Source organism: Alternaria atra, assembly GCF_907166805.1.
Source record: "Alternaria atra isolate CS162 genome assembly, contig: 29, whole genome shotgun sequence".
NCBI lineage: Eukaryota > Fungi > Ascomycota > Dothideomycetes > Pleosporales > Pleosporaceae > Alternaria > Alternaria atra.
The window spans coordinates 3,154,233-3,170,116 of record NW_025091327.1 but is presented as its reverse complement, the minus strand read 5'-3'; the positions used below and the strand labels follow the sequence as shown (position 1 = coordinate 3,170,116).

At 51.6% G+C, this 15,884-nt stretch overlaps 3 protein-coding genes across 3 annotated transcripts; all 3 read left to right on the top strand.

Moving 5' to 3' along the window:
• Positions 1 to 3,517: 3,517 nt before the first annotated feature.
• On the top strand, positions 3,518 to 5,197 carry ALTATR162_LOCUS9353 (uncharacterized protein; the record flags this gene model as incomplete). The annotated part of the gene is made up of 3 exons (XM_043316986.1): positions 3,518 to 3,778; positions 3,893 to 4,606; positions 4,658 to 5,197. 3 exons carry the CDS (start codon positions 3,518 to 3,520, stop codon positions 5,195 to 5,197), a joined length of 1,515 nt encoding a protein of 504 aa, XP_043172921.1.
• Positions 5,198 to 7,146: 1,949 nt separating this feature from the next.
• On the top strand, positions 7,147 to 8,055 carry ALTATR162_LOCUS9352 (uncharacterized protein; the record flags this gene model as incomplete). The annotated part of the gene is made up of 1 exon (XM_043316985.1): positions 7,147 to 8,055. The coding sequence occupies one exon, from the start codon at positions 7,147 to 7,149 to the stop codon at positions 8,053 to 8,055; it is 909 nt and encodes a 302-aa protein (XP_043172920.1).
• Positions 8,056 to 13,684: 5,629 nt separating this feature from the next.
• ALTATR162_LOCUS9351 (uncharacterized protein) lies at positions 13,685 to 14,263 on the top strand (the record flags this gene model as incomplete). Its single annotated transcript, XM_043316984.1, has 1 exon — positions 13,685 to 14,263. The coding sequence occupies one exon, from the start codon at positions 13,685 to 13,687 to the stop codon at positions 14,261 to 14,263; it is 579 nt and encodes a 192-aa protein (XP_043172919.1).
• Between the last annotated feature and the right edge of the window lie 1,621 nt (positions 14,264 to 15,884).

Below are 15,884 nucleotides of genomic sequence, written 5' to 3'. Positions count from 1 at the left end.
ATTTACGCTGCTCCGTGCACACCCAATGCCCCCTGTTATCTGATTTTTGACCACTCACGTTGAGCAGCGGAAAGCACGAACCACGTCTCGCGTGTCGCATGTCGTCGCGTCGCGTCGCGTGCCCCACGACAAAGCGCGTACATTCCCATTGTCAGTATCAATTGCGTCATGGCTTTCTCAGAAACCTAAGCACGCCAGGCTGACCTGTTCCAAAAACTCATCTTCTATGTGGGTCAGCCCTACTGCTTCCTTGTCTGTCAAACTTGCGGTGTTGCGCTACCTCTTAGCCGTGTTGCCAAGCACTTTAGCCAATCTGGAGGCCACACGTACCTGAGGAGCGACTGTGCCAGCCTACTTCTGGCTTGGCAAGCTGTCTATCTCTCTTCGTGTCCCATCAAACTGCGCGACGAAGCAGATCTTGCTAATTGGGTTCCTCCCCCGGCGACAAGCCCACCTGTCCCTTACCTCCCTGTCTCGAGCGCGTTCCAATGTCGGTTTCGAGACACGGTCACCAAACACTAGTGCGGTAGAGTATTGACTCGTCTATCGGACATACAAAAGCACTGCAAGATCGAGCATGGGTGGCAGAACAGCGTAAAACGAGGCCGTGTCTCTGGTGTCACCCGGCGACAGCAGCATCCAGTGCCTTGGGAGCGTGATGTTCCATGTCAGCGCCTGACCTTAGTTGGACGGGGTGCTAGCGCTTGGCGCGTCAGTCTTCCAAGCTATGGAGATCAATCTGCTACGACATCACACACTCCACCTTCTCAGAGTTGGGACCAGTTCGAAGCGCAGTTAGACCAGGATGCAGAAAGCAGGACCATAAACGGCCCTACTCTTCGTTACCCGGTCCATCTTTCTCTTTGGCTGGAAAAGACTGGATGGGTCAGGTATCTCGGCGGACAAGATCTGAATGCAGTGGCCCAGCTTCTCTTGCCGCCTGGCCCTGAGGAGATGGGCTTGACGGCTTTGCACCAGTCTTTCGATGCTCTAATTGAATCGGCCCGAGATTCTGTTCTCTCTGAAGACATCAATGTCTTTGCGCTTCATCGCGTCAACAGCTTTATCCGAGGGAGACCTTTCAAGAAACCTCTGCACACCAAGCTGCTTGACGGCACATACCACAGATATCGGGTGGTCTGGCACAAGTTGCTTCGTTTTGTGTATAGGCTTGTTGTGCTTCGTCAAGGCCCAGACCTCCACTACATGCTTACTCCAACGCAACTCGAAGCGATAAGCCGAATATCTGCATGCAGCATGCTATCGTCTCATGCAGCCACGATAGAACCGGGGGAAGCGCAGCAACAAGCCTGCCTCAATCTGTGCATTGCCCTGCTCGATCACAAGCTGACCGGGAAAATCACTGATAGTATCCTTGTTGGTTTTCTTGCAGCTCTTGGTATTGATAAAGACTGTTGTGGCTTCGATAGCGCTGTTCTGTACACCTCCAAGCTATCAGGGCTGGTGAAATTGGCCCAGCTCTTGGTAGTGCAACACGCTGTGTCTGAGTCAAGGGCTGGGCGTGCACAGTACCCCAACGAGCTGGTCGGTGAGCTACAAGATCGATTCATGGTCTTCGGCAGCGAGTCACCTATGAACTGGGTCCTCAATTTGCGCGCGTACGGCGCCAAAGCGCGAGACACTACGACAAGCACAGGCTTTGTCAACTGGTCAGACGACGGGCAACGAATATCCTACAAGACACTTGAGCTTTCCATGAACGGTCTGCGCTGGTTCCTTCGTGATCAGGTCGAGGCAGCCCCGAACCAGCTCCATGGTCTGCTCTTGCTAGCTGAAGGTGATCCTGACAGTCGTGCCCACAATATGCCCCAACTGCGGCTCTCGAGCTTGAAAGATGATCCTACAGTGTGCTCAGCTAATTACAGTTTCCTCCAGGACAAGCGCAACGATGAGTTCCTTGGGGGTCAGCAACGGTACCTGCTGAAGCAGCTTCGGCAAGAGCCGCGCTTACGTCACCTCTTTTTCGCAAACCCAGATACGCTTGTATGGGACAGACAGCAGGTTCAGCGTTATTTGCAACTTGTATCAGCTTTCCTGCGTCGCATCCTTCTTTTGATTCACATCACTGGTGGCCAGCCTGCTCGCGGAACTGAGCTACTCACCATTCGCTGGCGCAACTCCGCCCACTGTGATGTTCGCAACATCTTCATAGAAAACGGCATGGTTTCTTTCGTCACGTCCTACCACAAAAATTATTCTGCAGCTAGCACGATGAAGATCATCCATCGCTACCTCCCGCTTGAAGTAGGGGAACTTGTAGTGTATTACGTTTGGTTGATCGTGCCATTCCTGGAACAGCTTCACATCCTTACTCCTGTACATGGGCTAGGAGACCCGGGGTCTTTTTTGTGGCCCAAAAGCGTGGATGCTTCTGCAACGCTAAAAACAACACTTTCTGAGCCTCTAGAGGGCAGCAAGCCATGCGGAGGAATGGAACAGGACGTTACTCAAGAGGAGCCTTGGGAGAGTGATCGGCTTGGGTCAGTCATCAAGGAAGAGTTCAAGCGTGGCCTGAGCACAACTGCCAGTATTATCCTATGGCGGCACACTGCAATCGCAATCTCTCGAAGACACTTGCCTGAGGGAAATAAGTTCAAGCGCGACTACGGCCTTGACGAGCGCAACACAGCCATGGACTTACAGGCAGCGCACACTTCAAGAATGGCTGGCATTTGCTACGCACGTGACATGCGCGAAGGTCCAGGACAGACTGCATCTCTCCGAGCCGAGTTCCGAGCTCTCAGTCGCAGTTGGCACACCTGTCTTGGATTCGGCGTATCTCTCCCCCCTCGCGGTACGGCCGAGCTATGTGATGGAGCAGAAGCAACAGTCTTGCAAGATGATATTAGATTCTCATCGTGTGGGCATAAGCGCTCACGAGAAGAAATAGAGCAAGAGCTCAACGATTGGATGCGGGCGAAGAGTTTGCTTCGAACTAACAACAAGAGAAGGCGCGGTGCAGCCAAAGGAAATTTTTAGTAAGCGGTCTGCTAACAGTCCGTGCGGTAGCCTTAAAGCGTGTCCGTTCATTCGATTGGCAAGCTTAGAGTTAGTGTTTAATTGTCACGTTCGCACAGAAACTCCGTCCAACGTTGTCCGCGCAGTTTTGGTGAGGCAGGACCGTGCGAGGGTTTGATCGTCGTTGCACAGAACTACATGGCAGGCACGCATCCAATCAAAAGACATAGGGATATCGGTACAATATTAAACGGCAGTACAACGGAGGAAAATTAAAAAGGAGATGTTGGCAAGGTGATGGGAAGAGAGAAACGTTTGAGATAGTAGATAGAGCCTACTTGAAAATGATACGATGCACCTACAAAGAACAATGGATCAGTTCAACACTATATTCGTGCACATCCCCAGATGCCGCATTGTTGTTTGCAAAGAATGTGGCACAGGCGTTGTTAAGGCCCATGTAGCTACCCATTTAAACAGCAAGCATGCATATTTAACCGTAAACACACGAACAGACGTTGCCCAAACAGTGCGGGCAATGAACGACTTGGCAGAAAACGAGGACGAAGTCGTGTATCCAGAGCCAGGATCCGAACCCATACCCCATTTAAGAATATGGCAGGACGGTTTTAAGTGCGAGGCAAAGGAGAACGATACAACGACATGTGGCTACATCCGCCGAACTGTGCAAGACATGCAGTTGCATTGCCGTAACAAGCACAACTGGACAAACCCGCGGAAGAGAGGGCGAACGTCTAAGGGACCGTGCATGGACACCAACAGGATATGGATTGGAGGTGTATGTTGCCAGAAGTTTACGCACGCAGGACGGTTGGGGCGTTTGTTTGAAGTTAACTGCTAGGACAGGAGGGAGGGGGAAGGGGACGCAAGAGGGGAAAGTGGGATAATCCAGCGGCAGCTAGAGGCAGTGTTCCGAGAGACCACCGCCGTGTTGGACGAGGTCGACAAGATAGCCAACGACCGGATCGAGGCAGACTACGACCGGCATGTCACGCACGCATGGTTGAACCGGACTCGTTGGGCCCGTCATTTGGGCGGCTTAGACCGCGAATGGTTGCTCGAATTGATCCAGAAACCCAGAAGGAACGAGAAGGCGTTGAGCAAAGTTTGTTGGGCGGTGCAGACGGTGATTTGGAAGGCCCAGCAGGCTTCACGTCCAAGCGTTGTCGGTTTTCCGGCAATGAACTACGTTAACCGCCGCGAAATGGGAAGCGAGACCAACGAGAAACCGTTCAATGCACGCCAGACAGGCAAGACGATGGCTAAGTATGCCGGCTGGTGGTCGTCCATCATCCGTTACATTTGGCGGACCCATGAGTTGGAGGCCGTTAAAGCACAGGAAACGGAGGCCGTGGAAGCACAGGAAGCAGAGGCGGATGAGAAAGAGAGCGGGGACGGTGGATCAAAGGGTGTCAGGGGACGGAGGTCACCGTATCGATTGACAGCCAGCCAGATTGTGTGGTTGTGGAAGATCAAGCAAGTCGCAGGCGAGGACGAGGAAGAAGCCGAAGGCGGAAGTCAGCACCAACCAATTGAAGGCGGAGACGACGACTCAGAGAGCGAAGAGGAGGTAGAGGAAGAGGAGGAAGAGCTGTTAGAGGCTCACGTTTTAGGGTTTTTGGTATCGTTGTTGGACCATCATTTGAAAGACAACTAGTACAAGAGCGCGCTCGTCAGCGCCACAGCAGTAATGGGGGTAGATGGCGATCGTGGGTGGAAGGACCCGTTAGCGTACACGCCCATTATTTCCGTCATTGTTACCGTTGCACGGGTGTTGGTGTTATATACGGCGGTGAAGACGCGTCAAGACCGCGTGACCGAGATCATGAATAAGGAGGGTTACGCCCGCCAGGACGCCGATGAAATGGCCGTAAGCCATTTTGAACTGATTAAGGAAAGCGCCAATCGTTTCATGACGTTGACCAGCTACGGCGGCATGCCCAGTCCGATGGACTGGTTGTTGCGATTGCGTACGTATGGCATGAAGATCTGGTTTAACACCAACGCAGATGGCGTGATTGAATGGGTGGGCGATACATTGTTATACGGCCATATCCGCTTCACGATGCCCGGTTTACGGTCGATGATCCACGGATTGGTGGAAACGGCACGGTTCGAATTGCAAAAGCAGTTGCTGTTGTTAGCCATCGACGAGGATGGCCGGCTATCCCAGGGCGCTAACTGGAGTCAGGGCTGACTCCAGTTATTTCGGTGCTGAGATGTACAGATTTCCCTGCATAGGCGACATCACGTAGGCTGATTCCAGTAAACTTCGCAGGCTGGTCCAGTTGGGTTCCTGCAGGCTAATAGCTCTAAAATTTAGATATATTAATTAGAGAGCTGAGTTGCACGTTGACACGAGTTTGCAGCCCCGCAGCTGATAGGGTTGATGGTGTTAGGGTTTCGTGTTCGGAGGTTGGGGTTAGGGTTATGACGTCGCGATGCCCCAGACCCCAGGGTTCGGAGTCGTTCCGAGATAGCGAGCAGCGACCGCTAACGCCAGATACGCGATTAGCTGCATCACGTATACAGGTAGGAAGACGCGTCCACAACGCGATATATATCGTAGAGTCCGTAATAACGGGTAGTTGATATCGTGAGCTTGAATTGTTATTATAGCTGTTGTACCACCATGGCAGAGAGCAGCGTCGCAGGCGAGCATTTTGAGCATTTGGTTGAGTACGCGTTGGCAGTGTGCAGAGAGTGCCGACACGGCATTTTGCCCAGCTAGATCAAGAGCCATGTGCAGCGCAGCCATCACGTTAAACGCAAGGAAGCCGAGCTGATAGCAGACGAGGTCCGCAGTTGGGCCGGGTTGATCGAGTACGCCAGCGAGTTAGAGGTGCCCAGCTAGGTGATTGAGCCCGTCCATCAGTTGCCGGTGTACGAAGATGGGTTGTTGTGTCGATTAGACCCCGACCGTTGCCGTCAGATATTCCGAAGCCCAGAGACCGTGCGGAAGCATTGGCAGAAGGTCCACGACTGGTCGCCAGCAGGAAAAGGCGGACGCCCAACCCGGGTCAGACTTGCTATTAGTCAGGTAACTCAGTTCGAACTGACTGAACTGACTGATAGCAACTCTGGCGCGTCGGCGGCGGATCGTTCGTTCAGACACGCTATAGATAGCAGCAGCATTGCGATTACTCTGTATTTGATAAGAATTAATAGAGAAGATAGCAAGCTGAATATCTGCTTCATTTGAAGCTGGTAGAGTAGCGCTACGCTGAGCCATTGTACGTTAAGATGAGAGAGGTGCGCAAAGTTGGTGGGGTGCGGCGCTCGCTTGTACGCGGCGCTCGCTTGTAAACCATGTTAGTGCCAAGCATGCTCAACAGGATCGGCAGGGTTCAACGCCATCTGTAGTAGTGTTCGGATTATTGCGGAAGACCTTGGCCCTTGGTGTCAGTGCCCCAAGCCGTTTTGGGCATGTGATCGTTGACAAGGACTTGGCACTTTATGTTGGACCAAAGCCGGGGTCTTTTAGATCTAGTCGAAACGCGGAACATCTCGTCCGTCATCCGTGGCACCCGACAAAGAACTGCCAGATGTCCTTGCCTGTGATTTTGGATAAGTGCGAAAGCCTGAAGATCGATAATGTTCGCACACAGAATGGTGTGGGAGTCTAGGCCGATCCACAATCCGAAGTGTGACGCCCCCGGTTAGTAGTCACGCACGAAAGAGTATAGAATCTACATAGCGGGTAGTAGTGTCTCGGCTGTGACGTATGGTGACGCACTGTACTAGGGCTACTGGCACTAACTTTGAAGAAGAAAATTGCTAACTGTTTTAGTAGACCTCGGCTCTGCTATTTTGCACGCTTTTAGTCCGAAGCTGTGGGGACGGAACCATCCGAACCTGCCCTGCGGACTTAACTATGTTAACGATCCTGATCCCGTTCTGCTTAAGTCCGCAGGGCAAGTTCGGATGGTTCTGACGGTGTTAAGCAGGACGGGATGAGGATCGTTAACATAGTTAAACATCGTCAGAACCATCCGAACTTACCCTGCGGACTTAACTATTTCAACGATCCTAATCCCGTTCTGATCAAACATCGTGCCTGCATTACAACATATGGGCGTGCTTAAGGCTACAGCACTGTTACTTCCCTTTACTCTACTCCATTCAGTATCTCGATCCGCTACAATCATGAATACTACACGCAATGCCTTCGCTCCAAAGACAGTCAGCTTCGCATGTAGAGGCGATCATATCACAGGTCACCTCTATCTACCGGAAAACTATGACCTCAACCAGCGCTATCCAGCTGTGGCGGTAGGCGGTTCGATGGCCAGTGTGAAAGAGATGATGGCAGGAACTTACGCACGCGAATTGTCACGGCGTGGCGTGATAGGTCTGGCAATTGACTACCGCAATTATGGCCAGAGTGGTGGTGTTTTTCGACAGCGCGAAGATCCTGAGTCTAAAGCCGCAGACCTCTCTGCTGCTGTGGAATATTTATCACATCGCTCAGACGTAGCAGGAACTGGCCTTCTTGGGATATGCACTTCTGGTGGAAATGTCTTATACCCGGCGTCGAGCGATCCTCGCGTTAAAGCAATAGCAACGGTTGCTGGGTTCTTTCAATCTGCCTCTATTGCACCTCTTTTACATGGTGGAGAGGAAAACATCCAACTCCGACGCGCCCAAGGCCAGGAAGCGATCAAGCTATACAACGAAACGCATGAAATTAAGCTTATCAAAGCCTACGGAGGCTCTGCAAATGAGTCAGCCAGCCCTGGTTCAAAGCCATACTACGAGGATCCAACACGCGGCAACGTACGCCAGTGGCGTAACGAGTTTGCTGTGGCGTCATGGGGTGCCTGGATCGATTGGGACCCGGTAGCGCAAGCCTTACATGTTCAGGCGCCTACGCTCATTGTGCATTCGGAGAAGGCCGCATTCCCTGAACAAGCACGCGCAGTGTACGAGAATTTGGGATCAAAGAAGCAGATAGTGTGGGCGGAAGGATCGCATTATGACTTCTACGACGATGCAGAGACGGTGCGCCGCACAGCTGATGAGTTAAACAAGCACTTTCATACCTACCTTTGCTAAAACCCGTACATAGTATTCTACAACTGCATTCCCTTGGGAAGGGTTAGGATAAAACAATCATTCTGTGTTCCATGTCTGACACCCATTTGCGTGTTTTGACTGTTTGACCATCCTTGGACTGTAACTACCCTCACAGCTTCAAATTACAATTAAGTTCCCAGACTAGGCTGCTACTTCTATCATTAATGGGCGACGGGATTCAAGGCTATGGCCCAGAATCCCTCGAGAAACCCTAACCCAGGGCGTTAAGTCGACTCAGCCCTTAGTCGAGTTAGGGTTTCATTTTAGTTAGGGACTAGATATACCAGACTCGGCGTATTATTAAGCATGGGGGCTGGGTCGAGTAGCATTCGCAAGCCGGTCGAGTTAGGTTCCCGCAGGCCGATAGCTCCAAAATTTAGATGTATTAATTAGAGCGATAAGTTGCACGTTAACACAAATTTGCAGCCCCCTAACCTAGGGCGTTAAGTCGACTCAGCCCTATCCCAGATGGGTAGATGGTACGTTATAATGTACCATTTTATGCGTTAATTTTGTTAGTGATGACATGTACAATCTTCGTGCGAAGAGTTCAGAACGCCCATCGTACTAATATATTTTAAGTAACGTACCAATTACAGTTCTGCACTCAATTTGTACTAAACTTAGACAACATTCTCGCATAGATAGGCTCTTCTATCTATGCGACTTTCAGCACGATAAACCTCGTAGTTAATAGTATTAGGGTTTGGTGTTCGTGGGTGTGGTTGCGCTAGCGTGGAGGACTTGGACAGCCCGCGCAGATGCAGCCAAATAACAAGACTAACAAGAGCAACACAAGAAGGCAACACACTAACTGCACAACATAAAAGGTACAATATAACATTTACGCTACAGCTTTAAACAACTTAGGCAGCGTCGTCTGGCGCAACGAAGCAGCAGGCGCGCTCTTTGAGCGTGCCTGCGACTGCATAATCTCAACCTGCTCATTGTTGTCATCGTCGTCGTCTTCGACATCGCCGTCGTCGTCGCTATCCTATCCTAGGGCGCTATTTGGGATCAGCCCTATCCCAGGGCGCTAAATCCAGTCTTATAAGACTGGAATACTTTGTTAGGGATAGAAACTACGCGTACAGCGTGTACATCTGAGATTTGGGGGTAGACTGGATTATTATTTCAGAGGTAGACTGGATTTAGATCCCGTTGGCGGATTAGCTCTAAACTTGGACACGATTTTCGCAACAACAGACTGCGTTACCTGTAGAATTTGCAGAAACCTAACTTGCGTGGCAGAGCGTAGGTAGAGGTAGTGTTGTAGGTTAGGGTTATGTTGATGAGGGGATCGGCAGTGTACCGCCGAAGGTAGGACCGAGCGGAACGCAGCGCCCAGCTACCATGATTAAGGCGAAGAGAGTAACATGTATAGCAAGTCCCACAGTACGTTTAGGGCAGATATTATTAATCTAGCGTGTCAGCATAGTTAGAGCAAGTATGGCGTGTTAGTATTTTAACCATTTAGCAGAGTACTAGGTAGCTGTATGCAAGGAGTGCTAGTACGCAGTATGGCCAGATCAGATCGAGGGCCATTTGCAGGAGCAGCACAAGATTAAACGCAAAGACGCTAGCGAGATAGGATTAGAGGTCCGCAGCTGGGCAGGTGTCATGCAGTACCCCAGCGAGTTCGTAGCGCCGAGCTAGATTGTAGCGCCCTATCCCTAGTTACCTATATACGCAGACGGTTTATTATGCTAGTTAAACCCAAGCTAGTGTTAGCAGGTATTGCGGAGCATAAAGAGCATAAAGCAACATTGGCATGAGGACTACTAAGGATGGTCAGCGGGGAAGAAGCGCGGGCGACTAAGTCGTATTAGGGAGAAGAGATTGCAAGCGCAGATGGAATAGGGATATACGCGTGTGTATTGCCAGCGGCTGTTCAGCAGCCGCCATGGTTCGCAGTATTTCCAGGTGCACGCACCTAACGAAGGTCTAGTAGGCGGCCTGGAGCCTGTTCCCGTTAACAGCGAGGCCGTATGGGCGCAGGTAGGCGAGCAGATGGCTAAGGCGTGGGAGAACATCGAGAAGCGGGCGCAGAACACTATCTAGGACGGCGAGAGGGACGAAGTGAACCCGTGGCTGGAGCGGACGCAGTGGCTGCCGTATTTGGTCGGCATAGAGCGGCCGGAGTTGATGGCGTGCATCGAAGAGCCCGTGGCCGAGCTCGACCCTATCCTAGGGCGTTAACGAAACTCAGCCCTGAGTTGCGTTAGGGTTTTTTTCTATTTAGGGACGAGATATCCCAGCGCCTGCGTATTTTTAAGCACGTAGGCCCAGTTGCGTTACGTTCAAGAGCCGGTGTCGTTAGGTTCCTACAGACTAATTTGTCTAAAAGCCGAGTATGTTAATTAGCGCATCGCATTGCATACGTAAACTAATTTGCAGCTCCGCAGCACGCGTGGTTAATAGCGTTAGGGTTTCGTGTTCGGAGGTTGGGGTTAGGTTTATGACGTCGCAATACCCCAGAGACCAGGTTTAGAGTCGTCCTAAGATAACGACTAGCTACCGCTAACGCCAAATACGCGATAAGCTGCATTACGTATACAGGTAGGAAGACGCGTCCATAATATAGCATATAATGTAGAGTTTATAGTAACAGGCAGTTAATTTTAAACAATTGTTTTTAGCCCATATCGTGAGATTTTATTATTATTGTAAACGTTGTCAACGCTATGGCAGAGAGCAGCGTCGCAGGCGAGCATTTTGAGCATTTAGTTAAGTACGCGTTAGCAGTGTGCAAAGAGTGCAGACATAGCGTTTTGCCTAGCTAGATCAAGAGCTATGTGCAGCGCAGCTATCACGCTAAACGCAAGAAAGCCGAGCTAATAGCAGACGAGGTTAGCAGTTAGGCCGGTTTAATTAAGTATACTAGCGAGTTAGAGGTGCCTAGCTAGGTTATCAAGCCTATCTATTAGTTACTAGTGTACGAGGATAGGTTAATGTGTCAATTGGCCCCTGATTGTTGCCGCTAGATATTCTAGAGCGAACGCGTGATAAAGAAGCATTAGCGAGACGCCCACGAGTGGTCGCCAGCAGGGAAAGGTAGACGCCTAACCTAGGTGCAGCAGAAGAATATACAAGACCGCGTTAACAAGTATTGCAAGACAGTGCATTGCTAGAGGTTATTAGTCTAGGGCCAGGGGTCGCAGTATTTCGAGGTCTACTAGCCGGGCGACAACAGCCTAGAGGCGGAGCCTATTAACGGCGACGCAGCGTAGGCGCAGGTAGGCAAGCAGATAGCTAAGGCGTGGGCTAACGTCGAGACGCGGACGCAGAACACTATTTAGGAGGGAGAGAGAGATGAGGTAAACCTATAGCTAGAGCGGACATAGTAGCTGCCGTATTTAGTAGGCATAGAGCGACCTAAGTTAATAGCGTGCGTAGAAGAGCCTGTAGCAGAGCCTAATCCTAGGCAGGAGCAGCAGGCTAAGCCCGTAGAGGCAGCGATGTAGGCGGCGATAGAAGGGGTGGCGCGGTTTAGTTAAGCGTCCGTTATCTACTAGATTGGTGTGTTCGTGCGGTTAGAGGCGATTCGCACAGAGAAGCACTAGACGCGGTTCCAGCCGTTGCAGCCGTACATGGACGAGCAGTTGATTGGCGACCACACGCGGCCGTAGCAGCAGATATTAATGTTTTTACACGAACACAACGGGAGCACGCATAGAAGAGCCTAGCGTATCGTTTCACCCGCCAGCAATAAGAGGCGTAGGAGGCGTTAGTTAAGGAGGCGAGAAGCGTTAGGGGAGAGGGGGACGAAGAGAAAGAAGAGGAAGAAGAGATAGAGGTCGAAGACAGAGAAGACGAAACTATAGCAGACGTCGACAAAGTTATCGACGAGATAGAGACAGACACGGCAGAGCCTACCGCTAACGCCATTAGCGAGCTAGAGACATTATTAAGCATCTAGAAGGCGTGTTTAGAGTTTTGCATCGCATTGTTAAGCTAGGCTATTACGCGCAAAGAGTACGACAGCCTGTTAGTGTGCGCGTTAGCTGTATTAGGCGTAAAGGAGAACAGATAGAAAGGCGCCAAGCAGTATCCGCCCGTTTTGTCAGCTATCATCAAGGTAGCGCGGTTTATAGTCGTGCAGCAGGTGTTAGAGTTGTTAGGCCCGTTAGATAATACAGACGAGTTTAACAGCGACAGCGCGTACAAGAGCGACAATAGCAGCAACCCGCCCTAACGCTAGCGCAAAGGATGTTTGTAGTTCGTGCAGGAGATAATAGACTAGTTTATAGTGCGCAGCAGCTACAGCCTAATGCAGTAGATGTTAGATTTGCAGACGTACGGGTTAAAGATCTATTATAACACGACGTCACGCGGCTACGTCGAGTAGGTTAGCCAGGACGAGTTGTTGTACAAGAGTTTGCAGTTTAGCATAGCACAGTTCCGCGGCATAGTGCACGGGTTAGTAATAGAGAGTTAGTAGTTGTTAATAGACGAGTTGTTGTTTAGCAACAGCAGGGCTGCTAAGCCTATACCTAGCGTGCTGTAGGACAGTTTGCGCGACAACCTAACTAACGAGCGGCCTAGGTAGAATTTTTTAAAGGACTATCGCACCTGTATGCCCGTTAATAGAGAGAGCTAGTTGTTCTAGCAGGTAGGGCAGGACGCTGCTATTAGGGACAGATTTATAAAGCGGGGGACCTGTTTAGGCATTAACACGCAGGAGGTAGAGCAGTACATAGATTAAGTAGTAGCGTTCCGCGAGAAGTTAATTGTGTTAACGCACATAGCGGGCGGACAGCCAGCAAGAGGCCCTAAGATTATAAGCATCTAGCACAGCAACACAGTTAAGGGTAGTTACCGCAACATATTTATTAAGGACGGTATAGTCGTGTTCGTTACGCGATACTACAAGGGATACAGTGTGAGCGGCGACGTTAAGATTATCTACTAGTATTTGCCGCGCGAGGTAGGCGAGTTGTTAGTGTATTACATGTAGTTAGTGTTGCTGTTCTAGCAGCGGTTGGAGGCGATAGTGTAGGAGAAGGAGGTAATATCGTCGCACATGTGGCTAGCAGACCTAAGCGGTCGCAAGTAGACAAGCGACTGGTTTAGAGAGGCGTTAAAGCGCGAGAGCAGGATTAGATTAGGGTTAGAATTAACAATTCCAGCGTATCGCGAGATCGCTATTAGCATTAGCCGGCGGTTTTTGCGCGGGTCTACCGCGTTTCGAGCAGACGAGGGAGACGAGAACGAGGAATAAAATAAGGAGAACACGTAGTTAGCTATTGCAGACATGCAAGCAGGGCACACAGTGCACATTGCGGGCATGATATACGCACGAGGCATTATAGAACAGGCAGGGGCAGTAGCAGAGAAGAGGCAGCAGTTCTGTATGTCGAGCACGGATTAGCACTGGTTTTTAGGGTTCTAAGCAGGCGTAGAGGACGACGACGGGTGCAAGAAGCGTAAGCGGGCCCCGTTCGAGAGCGAGGTAGATAAGGCGAGGATAGATTAGTAGGGCTGGTTGAGGAAGATAGACACGGCTGCGCAGTTGCAGCGGATGATAGGCAAGGCGGCTAAGTTTCGCGGCGTGCAGAAAGAGGCCATCGACGCCATCGTTGCCGGCAAGAGTCACGTAGTGGCCGTGATGCCGACCGGGGCAGGCAAGAGCATGTTGTTCATGTTACCAGCATGGGCCGAGCAGGGCGGTACGACGGTGGTCGTGGTGCCGTTGATCGCGTTGCGAGGAGACATGATGCGACGATGCAGGAAGTTAGGGATATCGTGCTCCGAGTGGGACAGCCGCCGCCCGCCAGACGCAGCCGCAGTCGTGTTGGTGACGCCCGAGTCAGCGGTTAGGGAAGAGTTCGCGACGTTTTTGAACCGGTTGCGGGCAACGCGGCAGTTGGACCGGATCGTGATCGACGAGTGTCACATCGTGTTGAACCGGCGATACGATTTCCGCAAGGAGATGCAGAAGTTGGGCAAGTTGGCAGCCGCCGAGACGCAGATAGTGATGTTGACAGCAACATTGCCGCCGAGCGAGGAGGACGAGTTGTTCCGACGGATGTACATCGAGCGAGAACAGGTCGATTTGTTCCGAGCCGAAACCGCAAGGACGAACGTAGCGTACCGCGTGATCAGGGTGGGTAAGGCGGCGAAGAAGAAGGAAGTGGAAGAGATGGTGTTGGGCATGGTGCGGCAGAAGTTGCGCAAGCAAGGCTAGCAAGATTGTGCTGTACAGCAATTTGGTGCCGAAAGTTAAAGAGTTGGCGAAGAAGTTAGGTTGTTACGCGTACCACCATCACGCAGTAGGCAAAGCGAGCATGTTAGACGAGTTCACAGCAGGCGGGGGGCGCGTGATTGTAGCAACCAGCGCGTTAGGGATGGGCATCGACATACCCGACATTCGGTGCATTATACACATCGATTGGCCGTTCACCGTGTTAGATTACGCACAGGAGAGCGGCCGGGCGGGGCGAGACGGGTTGTGCAGCGAGGCGGTCATGATCGTGCAGGAAGGGGAGCAGCGAGCGGCAGAGGACAAGCAGGCGGAGGTGGAGCAGCAGTTGGTGAGAGCGTACGTCGAAGGCAAAGACGAGACGGCAATATGCAGGCGGGTGGTGTTAGACGGGTATTTGGATAAACGAGAGAAGGAGCGGGTGGGGTGCGAAGAGGGAGAGGAGAAGTGCGACGTGTGCAGAAGAGCGGACGACGAGGAAGAAGACGAGGAGGAGATGGAGGAGGAGGAGAGCGAGGAGGACGAGGGAGGCAGCAGCAACGAAGAGGATACGGGCACGGTCGAGGCGGAGCGAGAGGAGGCACGGCGGGTATTCGAGCAGCAGCAGCAAGCACGACGCGGCCCGCGGCAGACGTTGACACAGCAGCGGCAGCAGGAGTTCGCCGACATAGAGTGGTTGCGCCGGCAGTTAGCATGGTGGACAAAGCGGTGTGGCATATGCGAGGTAGCGGGCGAGGGACAGAGCGGGCACGACGTGCGGCGGTGTTGGAGGCCAGAGAGCCGGCAGGCCAAGGAGATGATCAAGGCGGTAGAGGAGAAGATGCGGTTTGAGGAGTATTCGGGTTGTTTTTGGTGTGGGGTACCGCAGGAGGTGTGCAACCGATGGGAAGACAACGGACGCGGACGGTATCAGAGGGCAGAGGGAAGGGATTGTCAATATCGAGGGGTGTTAGTAGGAGGGTTGTTGGGATTGGTGTACGGGGGCGAGGAGGGAGTGATAGAGCGATGGGTTACGCGGTTGGTAGAGCAGGGGGTTGATGCGAGTTCGATAGAAGGATTGGTTAGGCATTTAGGGCGCAAACAGGCGTTAGAATGCGTTGAAAGCAACAGGTTAGTAGGGGAGTTTTGTTGGATTACGCGGTTGATAGCCGAGTAGAATAGTAATTACAAGACATTGCCGCAGAAACGTACAGACAGACGAAGCAGAAAGAAGGGTAGAGAAGAGAGGGTAGAGAGAGGAGGGGTTAGAATTAGAGTCGCGGTAGTGCAGTTACGCAAGTTGGAGAGTTGCGCGTTTATCACGCAAGAGTCAGGAAAATCCAAATTAACAAACAGCAAGACAAACAGCAAGACAAACAAGACAGGCGTACACACAAGTACAGGAAAGGTAGCATAAGCAGAGAAACAACAAGGAATATGTCAGTTCAAGGTTGTAGGAGCCAAAACAGTCGCAGGAGCCAAAACAGTCGCAGGAGTTGGGTCCGGTCCCGGATGCAAGTCAGGTAGGGTTATCCGCATGTACGGCAAGCAGATAATTAATAGTATAGACAATAGGGTAGAGGTAGGTAGAGAGCACCAGCAACACGCATAAGAGTGCAGAGAGCGT